Genomic DNA, 14625 nt, shown 5'->3' with positions numbered 1-14625 from the left:
GCAGGGAGCCCAGTGTCCTGCTGGAAGAGGAAGCACAACCTCCAAACCCAGGTATTTCTAGGCTGGAGGATCAATACACTCCAACCTAAAAGCTCCCAGGGAGCGTGGCGTGGTTGGAGTGCTGCAGCCCAGCTGAGAGCTCACGTCTTTGTCCAAACATCTAAGCCCTTGGAGGTTCAACCAGCAGCAAGAGCAATAACCAAGGCAAAGCAGAATTAAAGGCGAGATTGTGGAGAATCTCTTGGCAATTCTACCTGGGAATAAACAAAAGTTTCAGATGCAAATGGAGAGCCTGGGGCAAAAACCATGCCTAAAGGCTCTTGGATTCTCCTGATGCTTCTTCTAGACAGCCCGAATCCGCTGGAAGCAAGAATATCCACATGAAACACGCGGTGGTTTATTCCCAGGCAGGCTGGAGGATTTAGCACTCAGAGGAAGAAGTGTGCAAATCTGGATGCAGTGGTTGATTTTACCACTTCAAAACCCCCAAAACCTCTAAATCTCTTAAAGGGAGGGATCACTTGGTACCAGCACTCAGCATCTAGGCAGCACTTGCGGTCTGTAGGTGACCGAAGTGCTTGTTCAAAGTGCTCAAATATGACTTATCCCCATTTTACAGATGGGAGAACTGAGGCACAGAAAGGTTGAGTGACTTGCCCAAGGCCACGCAGTCAGAGAGTGGAGGCAGAGCAGGAAAGGGAGCCCGGTTGCTCTCGGAGACAGGCTACACCTTTCCTGCTAAAGGGAAAACAAAAGGCCTGTGCAATCCAGAAAACCACCAGCCGCCAAACCTACCCTACGTGTGGTGAAATGCATTCTGGTGAAGAGATACAACAGCATTACCAAGAGGGGAACAGCAGGTCTCCTCGGATGGAGCAAAGGGAGGGACACAACCCCGGTGGGGCTCACAGCCTCCACGGCCAGGCTGGAGCAGGAGAAAGAAGTGGGGAAAAAGAGTGAAACCAGCAGCAATGTGTTTGAAGCCAATGTGAAAGGCCAGGCTTCGCTTTGCACAGATGCTCCAAGAAGCCATCATCCATCTCCATCTGCAGAGCTGGGGCTTTTCCAGCTGCTTGCACTGGGTTCAGCATCTGCTGATGGAGGCTTTTGGGACCCCGTGGCCAAACCCCCTTGGTCTGCACGCCTGCGTCCCCCCTGTTTGGCAGTTGTGAGTCAGGATTACAGACGTTACCGCAGGAAGAAATCACATTACCACATAGCACTGAGTGCACCACTGATAACACAAAGTGTCAGGAGGAATAAATCAAAACCACCCTCATCAAAGCTGAGGGACACCAGACCTGGGGCACAAAGACCCTTGGTTGACAGCAGTCCCATACCTGCATGCTCACATGCTTTAACAAACGCTCAAACACAGAGAGAAATGATTCCTCACATCAGGAACAGGCTGCCAAAGGAAGCTGTGGCTGCCCCATTCCTGGAAGTGTCCAAGGCCAGGCTGGACAAGGCTTGGAGCAACCTGCTGTAGTGGAACGTGTCCCTGCCCATGGCAGGGGGTTGGAACTGGATGACCTTTCTTTCCAACCCAAACCAGTCTGCGATTCTATCTCAGACCAGTTCAAAGGCTCAGGGTCTTTCTGGTTTTCCCTTTCAGAGACAGGTAAGGAAAGATGTCACGGATGGTTTTGTTGCTGTTATCTTCACACAAAAGGAGGCTGGGAAGGGGAAGGCAGGGCGATTTTCACAATTCCAGCTTTCCTGGGATTATTTGGTCATGGTTTTATCATAATCGGATTCATGGGATCACCAGTTCCAGGCTGGGTTCTTGGCTTCTTGTCAACTAATTACACCCTGTGCCATTTAATTTCTTCCAGCGATCGAGCTGCTCAACCCCACACTTCCTCCCTAACCTCACACTATGGAAGCGGCATCAAAAGCTCCATTGATGCCTTTTAAGCCTAAAGATCTTTCCCGAAACCGAGGTGCAATGCCTCCCCCTTCCCACCCCACCACCAAAGCCACCCGGAGCAGTGGGGGAGAAGCAGATCCCAGGCATCCTCTCCACCCCCTAACCTGCCCCAAGATGCCCCCAGCTCATCCGCACCACAAGCCACCAGCGTAGGGGCGTCCCCCACCATGTCCCCCATCACCTCCATCCCCCGGCGGCGCGATGTTGGCTCCCTCCACCCCGTCCTGTTTAAGCACGTGGGGCCGGCGCTAGGCTAAAGCAAGGTGGCGTGGCCGCTGGTGTCGTCATGGTCCACGCTGTTGAGGATGGCTGTCTGGTCTTCAGGGAGCTGCCGGTGGCAGAGGTCGTCCTTCAGCGCCGAGAGGCGGGCGAAGGGGTCCTGACGAGGGTGTCTCTTCTTCTTGCGGAGGCAGACAGCTTCGTCAGGCCACAGTACCTGAGAGTTGGGAAGGTGCTGAACCTGGGAGGCAGAGCCGTCTGCGGGGGAAGAGAAGCATGGAATCATAGGAGCATGGAATCAACTGGGTTGGAAAAGACCCTTAAGATCAAGTCCAACCATTCCCCATCACTAACCCATGCCACTGAGGGCCTTGTCTACATGGTTTGTGAACACTTCCGGGGATGGTGGTTCCAACACTTCCCTGGAAGCCTGTTCCAGTGCCTGAGACCCAAGATAGATGGGACCAGCGGCAACACCAGCAGCAAGCAGAGTGCTTTGCATGCTGTAAAAGAGAGGTTAAAACAAGCCCGGCCCTGAATCTAATCACTTGGTGAGAAGGGCATCATGGAAAGTTAACACTCAGAACCCAAACCAGACTGGAGATGCATGGAAGGGGAACTTGTTTCGGATGTGGGGAGGAGCAGCAGAGGGACACGGTGAGCAAGGGAGCCGTCCCTTTAGGGATAGGGGGTGAGGGCATCATCCACGGATGGGTTTGGAGCCAGCAGGGACCTGCCTGGTCTTTGCACATGGGAGGGCAGAGGGGATGCTGATGGGGACCACGGTGCCCTTGCACTCACTGGATTGTTTTCTGGATTTCGAGGAGCCCTTGGATGACTTTTTGGGCTTCTTTATCCGCTGGTATTTCAGAGCTTCAAGCCTCTCAGGTGCAGCAGCGTCCGCGGGCGGAGATGGACAGTTTCTAGGGAGCAAAAAGCAGACAGGCATTGTCAGCGGCTCTCAGCCACTCTCCGGCCTCTGGATGTCCCCGGTGGGGGATCGGTTGACCCCAGCCAGCTGTGCCATGGAAAAGGAAAAGGTGAGAAACCCGGGGCCTCGCCGGCCCCCGACATCTCCTCCACGTTGCCGGTCCCAAAAGCAACGTCCAGCAAGAGCGTTGCCAGCACCCCCAGCTCACCTGCCTGCCATGCCAGCACAGCTAAACCAAAAAGGACGGGGCAGATCCTATGTCCGATAAGGTATTGCTGGGAAGCGGTGGGGGGAACCCCTTGGGATGGAAAGAGAGGAAGAAGACAGGCAGAAGCGGCACGGCAGCATCGAGACGGGCACCACGAGCCACCCATGGTGGACAACATCAGCACCACGAGCAGCAGGGAGGCAGGATCCTGCCCGGCCCTGCTCCCATGGCCAGGATAACCGAGTGCCACACGACAGACAGGGACACAAAGGGCACACGCCGACAGCCAGGAACCTCATTCCCAGGTCCCTGCTATAAGCAACAACAGAAACGCAACAGCACGGGAGCATCTACTCCTTTCCCACCCAGAGCTGGGTTTTCCTGCCCTGTGGGACAGGATGTTGGAATGGTGAGGTTTTACCGTGAGGGACAAGGAGGGGATTTGCAAATAGGTGTTTCCGCAGGACAGCAAAAAGCTGTAAGTGATAGTTTTCCAGCTCCAGCCCCTGAGTAACTCTTCTACAGGAATCAGCTCAAGGTTAAGTGGTCTCCCCTTTGCAAAGGGATCTTCTGCTCTGTTTTCTTCACTGTACCTGTTTTCCCACCCAAGAGCTGGAAAGCTGACTGCTGTCAGCAGGGTAGCAAGGAAAACCTTTCCCTTTGGACAACAGTCAGCCCAGTTCTTGCCTATAACACATCCCAGCATCCCCCCCTCTTGCTGCTTTCCCATTTCCTTCCCTCTTCTATTTTACTTTCAGGACCCTCGATGTTGCACCAGCACCTGCAGAAGGAGAAGCCTGAGGCTACAGGTAACAACCTGGGATCAACTTGAGTTGTTACAGAGCAACCTGCATGCAAGGTGTCCAGAGATGACAAGGGAAAGCACCCACAAAACATCCTTCATTGCAATAGAGCCAGTGTTCAAAGCCAGGCTCCAGAGAGGAGATTTGAACCAGCATGCATCAAACAAGCCTGTCTACACAACACTCTACTGCTTTCACAACTGGAGGTCAGTGACCAAACCTTTTCCAAACTGCCACACAGAGCATGGCAACTCCTGCATCTTCAGGTGTCTGTGATGGGGTTGGGATGAGCAGACCCCACAAGGCACACGCCCTGCACCCAGCAGCATGTGGAGGAGCTGCCTCAGTGTCCCCAAGAAGCTGTGGATGAAATCTTCCTGGTGGGTCAGTAAGATGGGACCCATCCAGCATCGCCAAAACTCTGTGTGCCAGCAGTAGGGAATGGGTAAGCACAGAGCCCCAGCACAAGGTATAAGACCACATCCCCCTGCGATGTGTTTGAAGCTTCTCATCTCCATTAGATTCCAGGAGGAGCCTTGCAGGCCCTGAAAACACCCTGCAGGGTTCCCTCTGCAAGTCTTCCACTGCTGTGGAGCCCGATGTGCCAGCAACTCTTCATGTCTCAGATCCCAAGTGACTGATGCTTCAGCTGAAGCGGCACAGGCAGAGAGCTCCCAAGGGATTTTTCCCCTTGAGGAGCAGGAGGGGTTGGTTTTGAAGCTGGTTTCTGAAGGTGTGTGATTGCAAAGCCTCTCAGATCTTCCAGCCGCGTTGGAGAGCAGTGAGAAAAGCACAGTGCGAATTGATGCAGCAGCTGGGGCACAGCAGATGCAACAGAAACCCAAACACTGGGTATGAAGAGCTGCTTTTCATGTTTCCCATCAACTTCAAGGCATGGAATGCTCCTGGAGAGCCTCTGTTCGAGCTCCCAGCAGAGCAGCACGTCAACAGAAGATGAAGCAACTCGTCAGACAAGCTGCTGGCTGGATCCAAGTGAGAGCTTTCCCTCATAGGCAAGATGACATTTATGAGCCCAGAGAGTTGCAGTTCTTCAACATCATCTTCCCAAGGGCAACAAGATGCTGCAAGTGGCAGCTCCAAGCTCCATTGGGGCATTGCCCACTGAGCTGCATCAACACCAACAGCCACTGGGCTGTACACCACACACATAAGATGGTTCAGAGTAACACCACATTGACCCAGAAGGCCAACAACATAGGACTTCCTGCAGTAATTCCCACCTGAATAGTCAATAAGAGGCTTTTCCCACTTCTATCCACCATTCTCTGGTTTGCACAATACATTCATGCAAGTACTTGGCTAATGGCAACCTCAATTGCTCCAGCCCCACTCCATCTCCCATGTGTGCCACCATCCTGCCCATCAGCATCTTTACCTTCTACTGCCTGTTCCCACCATCCAGTTAACTTTGCTGCTGTTAGTAAGGCCCAACTTATAAAAGGCTCTTGCTCTTTCCATGCTTTTTTTCCTTCTAAGAAGATGCTCCTGTGGCACGTTGACAAAATGAGACAGATTTACGCGAGGGATTAGGGGGAAATTGCCTGAAGCTCATTTCCACTTGTTCTCCATAATTGGGCTTGTATTTATACACACAAACATAAGCAGATGAACCCATGTGTCACCATAAATAGTCTGACCTCTGGCAAGGAAGAGATACAGAGGAGGACGAGACGATGCTACTCAGCAGCCAAATCGTATCTGCTCTACCCACCCTTTATTTCTTCCAAGGACTCCAATTATTTCACATTCATTTGCATTTTAAGCTCAGCCAAAAGTCTGTTCCTGCCCACAGAGTTCATATCTTGGGCAGCTGCCCATGCACCAGAAGTCTCTTGAACACATGATGATGAGGTTCAGGAAGGTGGGTGAAATTCTCCACTGCAGAACCAAGGAAAGGAGCTTCAAGAAGCACACGTGAATTCCAGGTCAAGGTCCCACAAACACCCAGAACAGAAGCTTTCTCAAGTCTTCAAAGGACAACCCTTCTGAATGAGCAAGGGTCTGAACTGCATAGACAGGGAAGTACTGGAGAGACCAGAAAGGTACTGAGAACCCCAGGACAGGAAGAGGTAGCTGAGAGAAAAGAGCTATCCAAACCAACACACATCTCAGCTGCTCTTCTTCAAACCTCCTTCCACATACAAGGCAAAGACACAAGGGAAAAGGCCCGTGAAAGCATCATTAACCTCTTTCCACCCAAAAGGGGGAACCCATATAAAATGGAAGAGTCCAGCAGATTCAAGGCACAATACATGTATTTCACCTCGGGGAGGTCTCAATACACATTCCCTGTCTCCTGCTCTCCTTGAGTCAAGATGTTGACATCCAGGAATAGTTTGGACATGTTAGAGCATCCACTTGGACCAGATGGAGCATCCACTTGGACCAGACAGAGCAACCACTTGGACCAGAGCCCACCACGTTCTTCAACCCTTCATCCTCCTCAGATGAAGAGTTCAATTCAAGGCTCCATCTCACGCCCAAAGTCCAGCATGATCCAATAAGATGTCCTGCAAGTTGGAATGCCCCCTCTGTCCCGAGGCTGCTGCCTCCATCCTGGAATGCCATCATGCAACACTTGAGATCCTTCGGCACAAGAGGCGCTAGAGAAACACAGCGGTGACGGCCCCTTGCCAAGGCACCACAATGAGGGAGGAAGAGGCTGGGAACACACCAGAGAAGGGTGTCCCCTTCTCCAGGTCTGCAGACACCACAACTCATCTACACAACGGACTTCACCATGCTGACGGGAGAGGAGAGAGGGTGAGGGAAAAGGGGCTGGACTGGAGAGGAAGAGGGGGGAATAAAGTCATGGGGCAAGGGAAGAGAGGAAGAGAAATGAAAAACGGGAGTGAGAAAATATAGAAGGAACTTAAAAGAGACTGAAAAGAAGGAAATCATAGTAATAATCCAGAAAGAAAAGAGAAAAAAAAACGCACTCAGACAAGCGGACTCACAACTTCTCCAAGCGGGAGGAGGCATGGAACACATGCAGAGGAGCAGCACATGGACAGTCTTTAAAGGGGAACCTGGTTTCTTTCAAGCGGGGAGCGAGGGGTGACCTCCTCCCGCACGCCTGGCACCCACGTCCCTTTGTCACTCAACGCTACGCCATGGCCGAGCCTCCCAAATCCTGGCATCAGCAGCACTGCCCTGGAAAAGGGGGGTCCTGAAGGGATCAGCCAGGGCAGGCTGTGGTGCTGAGGGGCATGGGTGCTTGGTGCTTTGTCTGTGGTTTTTGGGTTTCCCTCTGCACGGAGGCGACAGCCCTGCTTTAGCCCATTAGGAGATGCATCCGGAGAGAAGAAGATGGGAAAACTGCCTGTGCTGACTTGGGAATGGCATTATTTATCCCTGCCTCTCACCCAGGGAAAAGCCTGCAACCACCACCGAGCCCACACACCATAGGATCACAGACTGGTTTGGAAACGACCTTAAGATCATCCAGTCCCAACCCCCTGCCATGGGCAGGGACACCTTCCACTAGAGCAGGTTGCTCCAAGCCCCTTCCAACCTGGCCTTGAACACTGCCAGGGATGGAGCATCCTCAAGGAATGGCCTCTCCCTTTCCTTCCCTCAGCTTTTATTACTGCAGTACAGCAGTCCAGCTGGTCTGGTGAAAAATCCCTGTGCTCTGCATGCACTGACAATTTTATGACCCCAAATCATTAAGAAATTACTTGGCTGGGCTCTTTACAGGATTCCTTGCTTATTAAAGGGAGATTTATCCTTCTGGCTTCCCCTTTTGGGGGAATAATGACTCTGGAGTCTCTCCTGCAGCTCCAGTCCCCTGCAGCATCTTGGAATAAGATGCATGGCTACTCCTCAGGAAGCATCCTGCTGGGCAATGTGACCCTGCTCCTAAAAACCCATCAGCCCACGGCATCTGGAGACAGGAGCCCACCAGGATCTGTGCAAGAGCCACACTAAACCAGCCCGGATCCACCTCTGCTCTATTAAAGCCATGTTACTTGTGTCCCTAATGCTCCCGGAGCAGGGAAGCACCACAGGGAAGGAAGAGTGAAAACAGCCACGTCCTCACTGAGGGCTTCTTTATTACTCCAGAAGCCTGGCACAGCCCAGATCTCCCCGAGGCTTGGTCCCAGCTTTGTTCCTCATGCAATACCCTGCTCTGGGATCAGCAGGGGAAAACAGAAGAAGGTGGCCAAGCACTCCAGACCTTTGGAAGCTACAAGGCTCAAACTAGAGAATGGTTCCTCCATGGAGCACACATCCTGTACCTGCTCCTTCCTCACCTCTCCTGCTCTGCCCACCCCACAACAACCCTCCAGGTCAGCTGGAGGAATTCTCTCTTGGAAACATGTACCTGATCCCATCTCTCTCTCATGAGGCTCTTTTCCAGCCCAACAAGGGTCCTCAGGCTGTTAGAAGAGCATCAGCCAAGACCTTGACTCTGTCCATCCAAGGCAGAAAAGCTCTGTCAGACCTGTGCTAAAGAAGCCTGGGAACAGCCAAGCCCTAGAAACGGACCCACCATGTGCAATCCAACCTCTCCTTTCATAACCAGGCTGGGTGACAGCCAAAGGGGTCAGCATTCCCAGTCCTTGTAGTCAGAAATGTTACCCCATCTGCCTTTAGCAGTTTTAGTGACATCCTCTGCTTCTAAGGTCTGAAAGCCATCTCCCAGTTACTCCATCACAGTCCCAGGGGTGCCCATGGTCATCCAGGAAACAGGGCCCGTGAAGGCAGCCTCTCTCTTAGGAGAGTCTTCCGAGATCTGCTTAGGGCTTTTTAATTACAGCTGGATCAGAAGAACTCTTCAAGGTTTCCCAATGGGAATGAGGAACCACCTCCCCAGCAGCCTGAAACTGCAGCCACGCTGCTGCCAACCACACAGCCTATCTTGGCTTCTCCCCTTCTCCGTGACTGAGGGGATGTGGGAAGAACAAAACAGGTCCAGGTATTGATGGGAGCAAAATTCCCCATGTCCTGGACTGCAACTGGAGAGCGCCTTGTGGAACCCTATTCCGAGGGCACTGTCTGCTCCATCTGTGCCTTCTACCTGGCTTCAGAAGGTGGCCCTGAGCTCCTCTTGGTTTGGATCACGTGGACACAGCACACACCTCCCTGACACTACACAACCAACACCGGGATCGAGGGTGCCATCCTCCAGGAAAGGAATGGTGGCCATGGGAATACAACAGCTTGGCTCATCCCAAAGTCCACTGTGAAGACATTGCTGCCACCACCGGGTTCTCCAGCCCAAAGGCAGGGGAGCAGCAGCGTGCTGCTGGGAGGGGAAACCCAAAAGCCACAGAGACTGTGTGTCCAGAGGTGTTTCCTAGTGTTTTCGGATTCCTTATTCCCCTTTAAAGGAAGAGATGGTATTGGAAAAGCCCCTTCCGTGTCCCCCTTCTCATGCCCCGCTCCCAGCCACCCTCCACAGCGCCCACACCATCCTTTCGGACATGGATCACCCTTACCTATTGAGCTGAGGAGAAGCTTGTCTCGACAACACTGCCCAGATAGCTGAGATTAATCAAAAACAAAGCAGTTATCAACACCCGCAAGGAGCCGAGCTCCGCAACACATCAGCACGTCAACAACTCCAAAGGAAAAAAGGAGGGAAAGAAACCAAACAGAAACCACAAACAAAACGAGGCTGGAGAATAAAGGGGGAAAGAAACAGAAGAAGAAAGGAAACAAAGAAGAAACCAAAACAGTACTCAACGAAGCGAATGGATACACTGCGTAAAAGCACGTACAACAGTGCTGGCTCTAACACGGATCTGTCCTGGAGCTGGCTCTCCTTAGGGTTGGCCCTGGCTTGGAGACGTGGACCTATAGATGCTTAACGGCATCACTCCGGAGCTGTGCTTCCCAAAAGGCACACAGAAGTCATTTCAGGCTCGTTCAGCTCCTCTCCCTCCCCATCTTCTCCCCCGAGCCCTCCATCCTTCCCCCTGCGCCAGAGGGGTTTTCTAAGGCCATAACGCTTCCAGGTACCAGAGGGAGGGAGTGAAATGGGGGAAGTGGTGAAACGCTGCCTCCCCCCTCCCCAAAACACATTCCTCTTCTCCGCACGCCTCCGACCGCGCCGGCTCCGTGGGGCTAGGGGGCCCCGGCCCCCCAGGTCCTCTCTGCCACAAGAGGAAGGGGGTTCAAGCCCCGCCAGACAACAAGCCAAAATGAAGCGAGACGAAAGGATGGGACGAAAGCACGGCTACGGGGTCTGAGGAGCTGGGAAAGACAGAGGGAAAGAGGAGAAATACAGAGAGAAAAGGAGAAAGAGAGAGACGCTTTTTGCCTGGAGCAACCCTGGTACCTGGAAAACCAGCCGCTACTGTCTAGTGCAGCCACATCCCTCTCTTAGGGCAGGATCTGAGCGTGCCGGCAGCCTCCCGATCTCCGCTGGGGTTACTTTACTGTTTCTATGTCCTCCTCTCCTGACATGCTGCTGCTGTGGCTAAAAGTCCTCGAGCTCTCCCTGCCCGCGTCCTGGGGCTGCAGCATCCCTTTTGCAGGTGGGGCGGTGACCGTGTCATGCATTAAAGCTCTCTAGACTCCGCGGGGAGGAAGAGGAAGAGGAAGGAAGACAGAGGCGCGGCGGCGGCGGCCCTAACGTTCGAAGAAAGCCAAGAGCCAGCAGCTAGAAGAGGAAACAACCGCCAGTGACACCAGGACACTTACCTACGTGAGCCGGGAGCCAGGTCATTGCACGCCTGGTAGACAGCCCATAGTCCTCACGGCGCTCCCACATTCCCAAGGGAGCAGCCAGGGAGGAGAAGGCAAGCGTTCCGACTGGGAAGGTCGCCTAAACCCCAGCTCTCTTGGGCAGTGGCCATGCAACCCCTTGGTGCCACCAAGCTTCTTCCTAGCAAAGCCCGCGAGATGCCATCTCCAAAAGGGATGCTGCAGCACGCCCAAGAGAGTCCCTACGAGTTGGGATGGTGATGGCGGGGAAGGAATCAGAGGGAATGGGTGAGGCAGGGTCAGGGAAGCAGGGAAGGGGCTGGAGGGAGGCACCACGGGGCTCACACACTTACCCCGTGGCGGCTACCGTGGTGGATGTCGGCTCCGGTTGGAGGATCTCCTCACTGGCCCTCCTTGGAGAAGGGATGTCTCCGAAAACATCCATGGTATCCACGGGCAAGGAGGACCCTTGGGAAGCGGAGTAGCCGGTGGTGGCCAGGGAGGTGAAGGCGGTGGTAGGTTGGAAGCTGGGGCTGTCGCCCCGGCTGCTGGGCGCCGGGGATCCCGTTGATGACGGTGTGGACTTGCGGGAGAAGCTCACGGCCGTGGGGGGCTGCAGGGTGATCTCCGACACCTCAGCCTGCTGGATGAGACCCGGCCGGGGCCGGGCACGGGCAGTCAGCTCCGGGGAGCTGTTCCGGGAGCTGAGGGGGCTTTGGGTCAGAGGAGAAAGCCTCGAAGGTTGTAGCACCACCTGATGTAAACTGGGCTCGGCCCTCCTGACCTGCCGAGGGCTTGGCCGAGGTCGGGGTTGGGGCTCGTACCACCTGGTATCCAGGCTGAATGTGCTTGTGCCGCTGGGAACGCCGGGCTCGGACGGTTCGTGGTAAGGCAACACGGGTATGCCCATACCTTGGCTGGTATGTCTTAGCTGCCCTTGACATCCCATGGGTTGCATAGGTTTGTCCTGCCACTTGGTGGTGGTGGGCACAGAAGGCTGTCCCCTGCCGGGTGACTTGCCGGTCCAGCTCTTTGGTGCCTCCAAGGGCAAGATGCCCGGGTAGGATGCGGGGACCACCTGAAGGGAGGAAGGGGGTGGCCCCCGAGGAAGGCAACCGGTGGGCTGGGTGCCCTCGCCCCCCTCACAGGGCTGGAGCTGGTGGGGGAACGGCGCAGGGGCCAGCTCCAGGCTGCCGAAGGGGAACTCAGCCCTGCCCCACGACTCAGGGGACCGGCCCCCCGTAGGTGTCTGGGCCAGGGGCAGCGTGCTGTTGGAGGCGTTCTCGCCGTTCTCCTCGGGGATGGTGGGGTGTCCGAAGGGCCCCTCGGGGGGCAGCGGTGGGGAGGACATGACCGAGCTCAACGGGCTGACTTCCGGCATGTAGAAGGGCGGTGGGTCCACCTCCCCGGGGCTGCTGCTGCTGAGGTAACCGTAAAACTGGTGGTGGAAAGCCCGTGGGGCTGGTGGGCGAGCCTGGCCGGTGGGCTGCAGAGCACCGGACCCCTCCAGCGCCCGGTGGAACCGGGGGCTGTATGCTGGTGGCTGAAGGTAGGACTCTTGGCTGGAGGACAGAGGGGTGAGCTGGGTTTTCAGGGCGCTGACGGAGGTGGGGACGACGGGGTCGTCGTTCTCCTCGTCCGACTGCCTGAATTCGGGGTACATGTCCGTCTCCTCCACGAAGGGGAAGCCCTCGATGCGCCGCGTCTTCAAGGAGGGCTCCATCTCCGATGGGTCCATGACGAAGCGGCCGTCCGGCCCGCGGCTGATGAGCTCAATGGGGGTGGTGGCCTCGGCTTCGGCCTCCGCCTTGGAGACACTGTACTTCTTGCTGCTGATGGCTCGCTTGGTCTTCTTGTAAAGGGAAAGCTCCTTCTCCTTGGTGGGGCTCAGCATCCGCTTGGCCTGTGGGCCCTGGTCATCAGAGGACTCTGAAGGGGGACGGAGCGTGCGGATGCTCTCGGGACTCACCTTGCCGGAAGACAACCTGGACCACAAGGGAGAAAAACCAAGAGGGGACTGTCACCCGGAGGGGAAAGGAGGTCTTCTCGAGCAGAAGAACCACCAGCTGGATCCAGAGAACAGACTGCTACCAGCTCTCCAAAGAGGAACCACTGGGAGAAACCAGGATGGCAAAGTCTTGCCCGGTCAGAGGACCAGCAGCAATGCCCATCATCCTGCTCCGCTGGAAGAGAGCTTAGCACCCTCACCAAGGCAACCAGCTCCACCAACGCCCTGCAACCAGCTCCACCAACACCCTGCAACCAGCTCCACCAATGCCCTGCAACCAGCTCCACCAACACCCTGCAACCAGCTCCACCAACACCCTGCAACCAGATTCCACCAATGCCTTGCAAACAGCTCCACCAACACCCTGCAACCAGCTCCACCAATGCCCTGCAACCAGCTCCACCAACGCCCTGCAACCAGCTCCACCAACACCCTGCAACCAGCTCCACCAATGCCCTGCAACCAGCTCCACCAACACCCTGCAACCAGATTCCACCAATGCCTTGCAAACAGCTCCACCAACACCCTGCAACCAGCTCCACCAATGCCTTGCAACCAGCTCCACCAACACCCTGCAACCAGCTCCATCAGCACCTTGCAACCAGCTCCACAGCCCCAGAAGGACAAAAGACAGATCCAGAGCTGACTTCCAACTCCTGCAAAGGTTTCCTATGTCCACCTGAGCTATCAACACAGAGAAAGCCCCTGAGAGGGACATCAGGCAAACGTTTCCCTCCTGCAGAACTCAGTATCTCAGTTGCAGATGTTGATGGATCATTTCAGACCAACCTTCTACCCCATTCTCAACACTCCAACTTAAGGCTGAGAGCCTCAAAGGCAGAGAGCATCAGAATAGTTCACTCATCCCTATCCAGAAAGCCTCGGACAAAGAGGGTTCAAAGGCAAAAGGCAGCAGATCCAACAAAGCCAGCCCAGGCATGGTTATTCCAGTGCAGTGGATGAACCAAAATAAAGCAAGATTAAGATCCACCAGCACTGGGACATTTTACAGCGATCCAGGAGCCAAAGCATGAGGTGTCCACATCTGACTCCCATGAAGATGCTCCTGCTGATTAGCAGCTATACATGCTTTTGATGGCTCTGCAAGGAGCTGTGGCTGCTGCAAACACCACAATCCACCACCTTGGGGCACGTGTGGGAAGAGGCTTCAGCGGGACACTCCTGATGGGAAAAGAAAGGATGCAGGTGGAAGATTCCCTGAATTTCCCAAGTAAAACCATAATCAACAGAGAGTCACCCAAAACCTACACCGGGCTTGCACGAAGGACTCATATGCAGCAGGATAACCCTTCTCCTAAGGAGCCCCTTCAAGCTGGGTGTGAAATTGAGTTCCATCAGTCAACTCCAGCTTTGGTCAGTGTTCACAGATCCAACGGGGTCATCGCTTAGCTGCATTTGTCCCTCTTTTCTGCTCCAAAGCCCATTTGTCTCTTGCTGTATTCCCACGAGTTCAGGGAACACCCAAACCCACTCGTCAGGAGCAAGCAAACAAGGTGAGACATTTCCATCTGAGCTTTGCAACAACTTGTAAGGAAGGAGGCACCTTGAAGACCCACAGCCTGGTGCCGCATCTAAGACAGATACTTACGGGGACTCCAAACTCTTCCTGCAGTGGGTTATCGAGAGAGGAGGGTCTGGAAGAGAATAAAAAGGGGAAAGAAGAGAGAAAGCTGAGGAGGCGCAACACAGCAGAGACAACACAAACTCAACATCAAGACAACAAAAGACACTCAACAAGAGGCCAAGGTTTCATTGCTCCAGCGCTTTAATGGTTGCTGACAACACACAGCTCCCGTCACAGGGTCCTGCCCCATCCTGCTGCCGCATCTT

At 54.6% G+C, this 14625-nt stretch overlaps 1 protein-coding gene across 8 annotated transcripts in view; it reads right to left on the bottom strand.

The window, feature by feature from the left end:
• Nucleotides 1–1725: 1725 nt before the first annotated feature.
• Nucleotides 1726–14625, bottom strand: part of IGSF9B (immunoglobulin superfamily member 9B) — a 38150-nt gene continuing 25250 nt past the window's right edge. For 6 of the 8 annotated variants that reach the window (XM_062619922.1, XM_062619923.1, XM_062619924.1 and 3 more), the window contains 4 exons: nt 14384–14429; nt 11120–12751; nt 2951–3072; nt 1726–2407 (listed from right to left, as the gene is read on the bottom strand). In XM_062619922.1, the coding sequence (XP_062475906.1) occupies nt 2184–2407; nt 2951–3072; nt 11120–12751; nt 14384–14429 (2024 nt within the window). In that variant the 3' untranslated portion in view covers nt 1726–2183. Of the gene's footprint in view, nt 2408–2950; nt 3073–9556; nt 9603–10398; nt 10723–11119; nt 12752–14383; nt 14430–14625 lie in introns of those variants that run through there. The other 2 variants (XR_009965098.1, XR_009965099.1) reach the window with 2 other exon arrangements.

This window comes from Pezoporus occidentalis, unplaced genomic scaffold (genome assembly GCF_034315485.1).
Source record: "Pezoporus occidentalis ecotype Australia unplaced genomic scaffold, CSIRO_AGI_Poc_V1 ctg216, whole genome shotgun sequence".
Lineage (NCBI taxonomy): Eukaryota > Metazoa > Chordata > Aves > Psittaciformes > Psittacidae > Pezoporus > Pezoporus occidentalis.
This window is presented reverse-complemented; position numbering and strand designations above follow the sequence as displayed.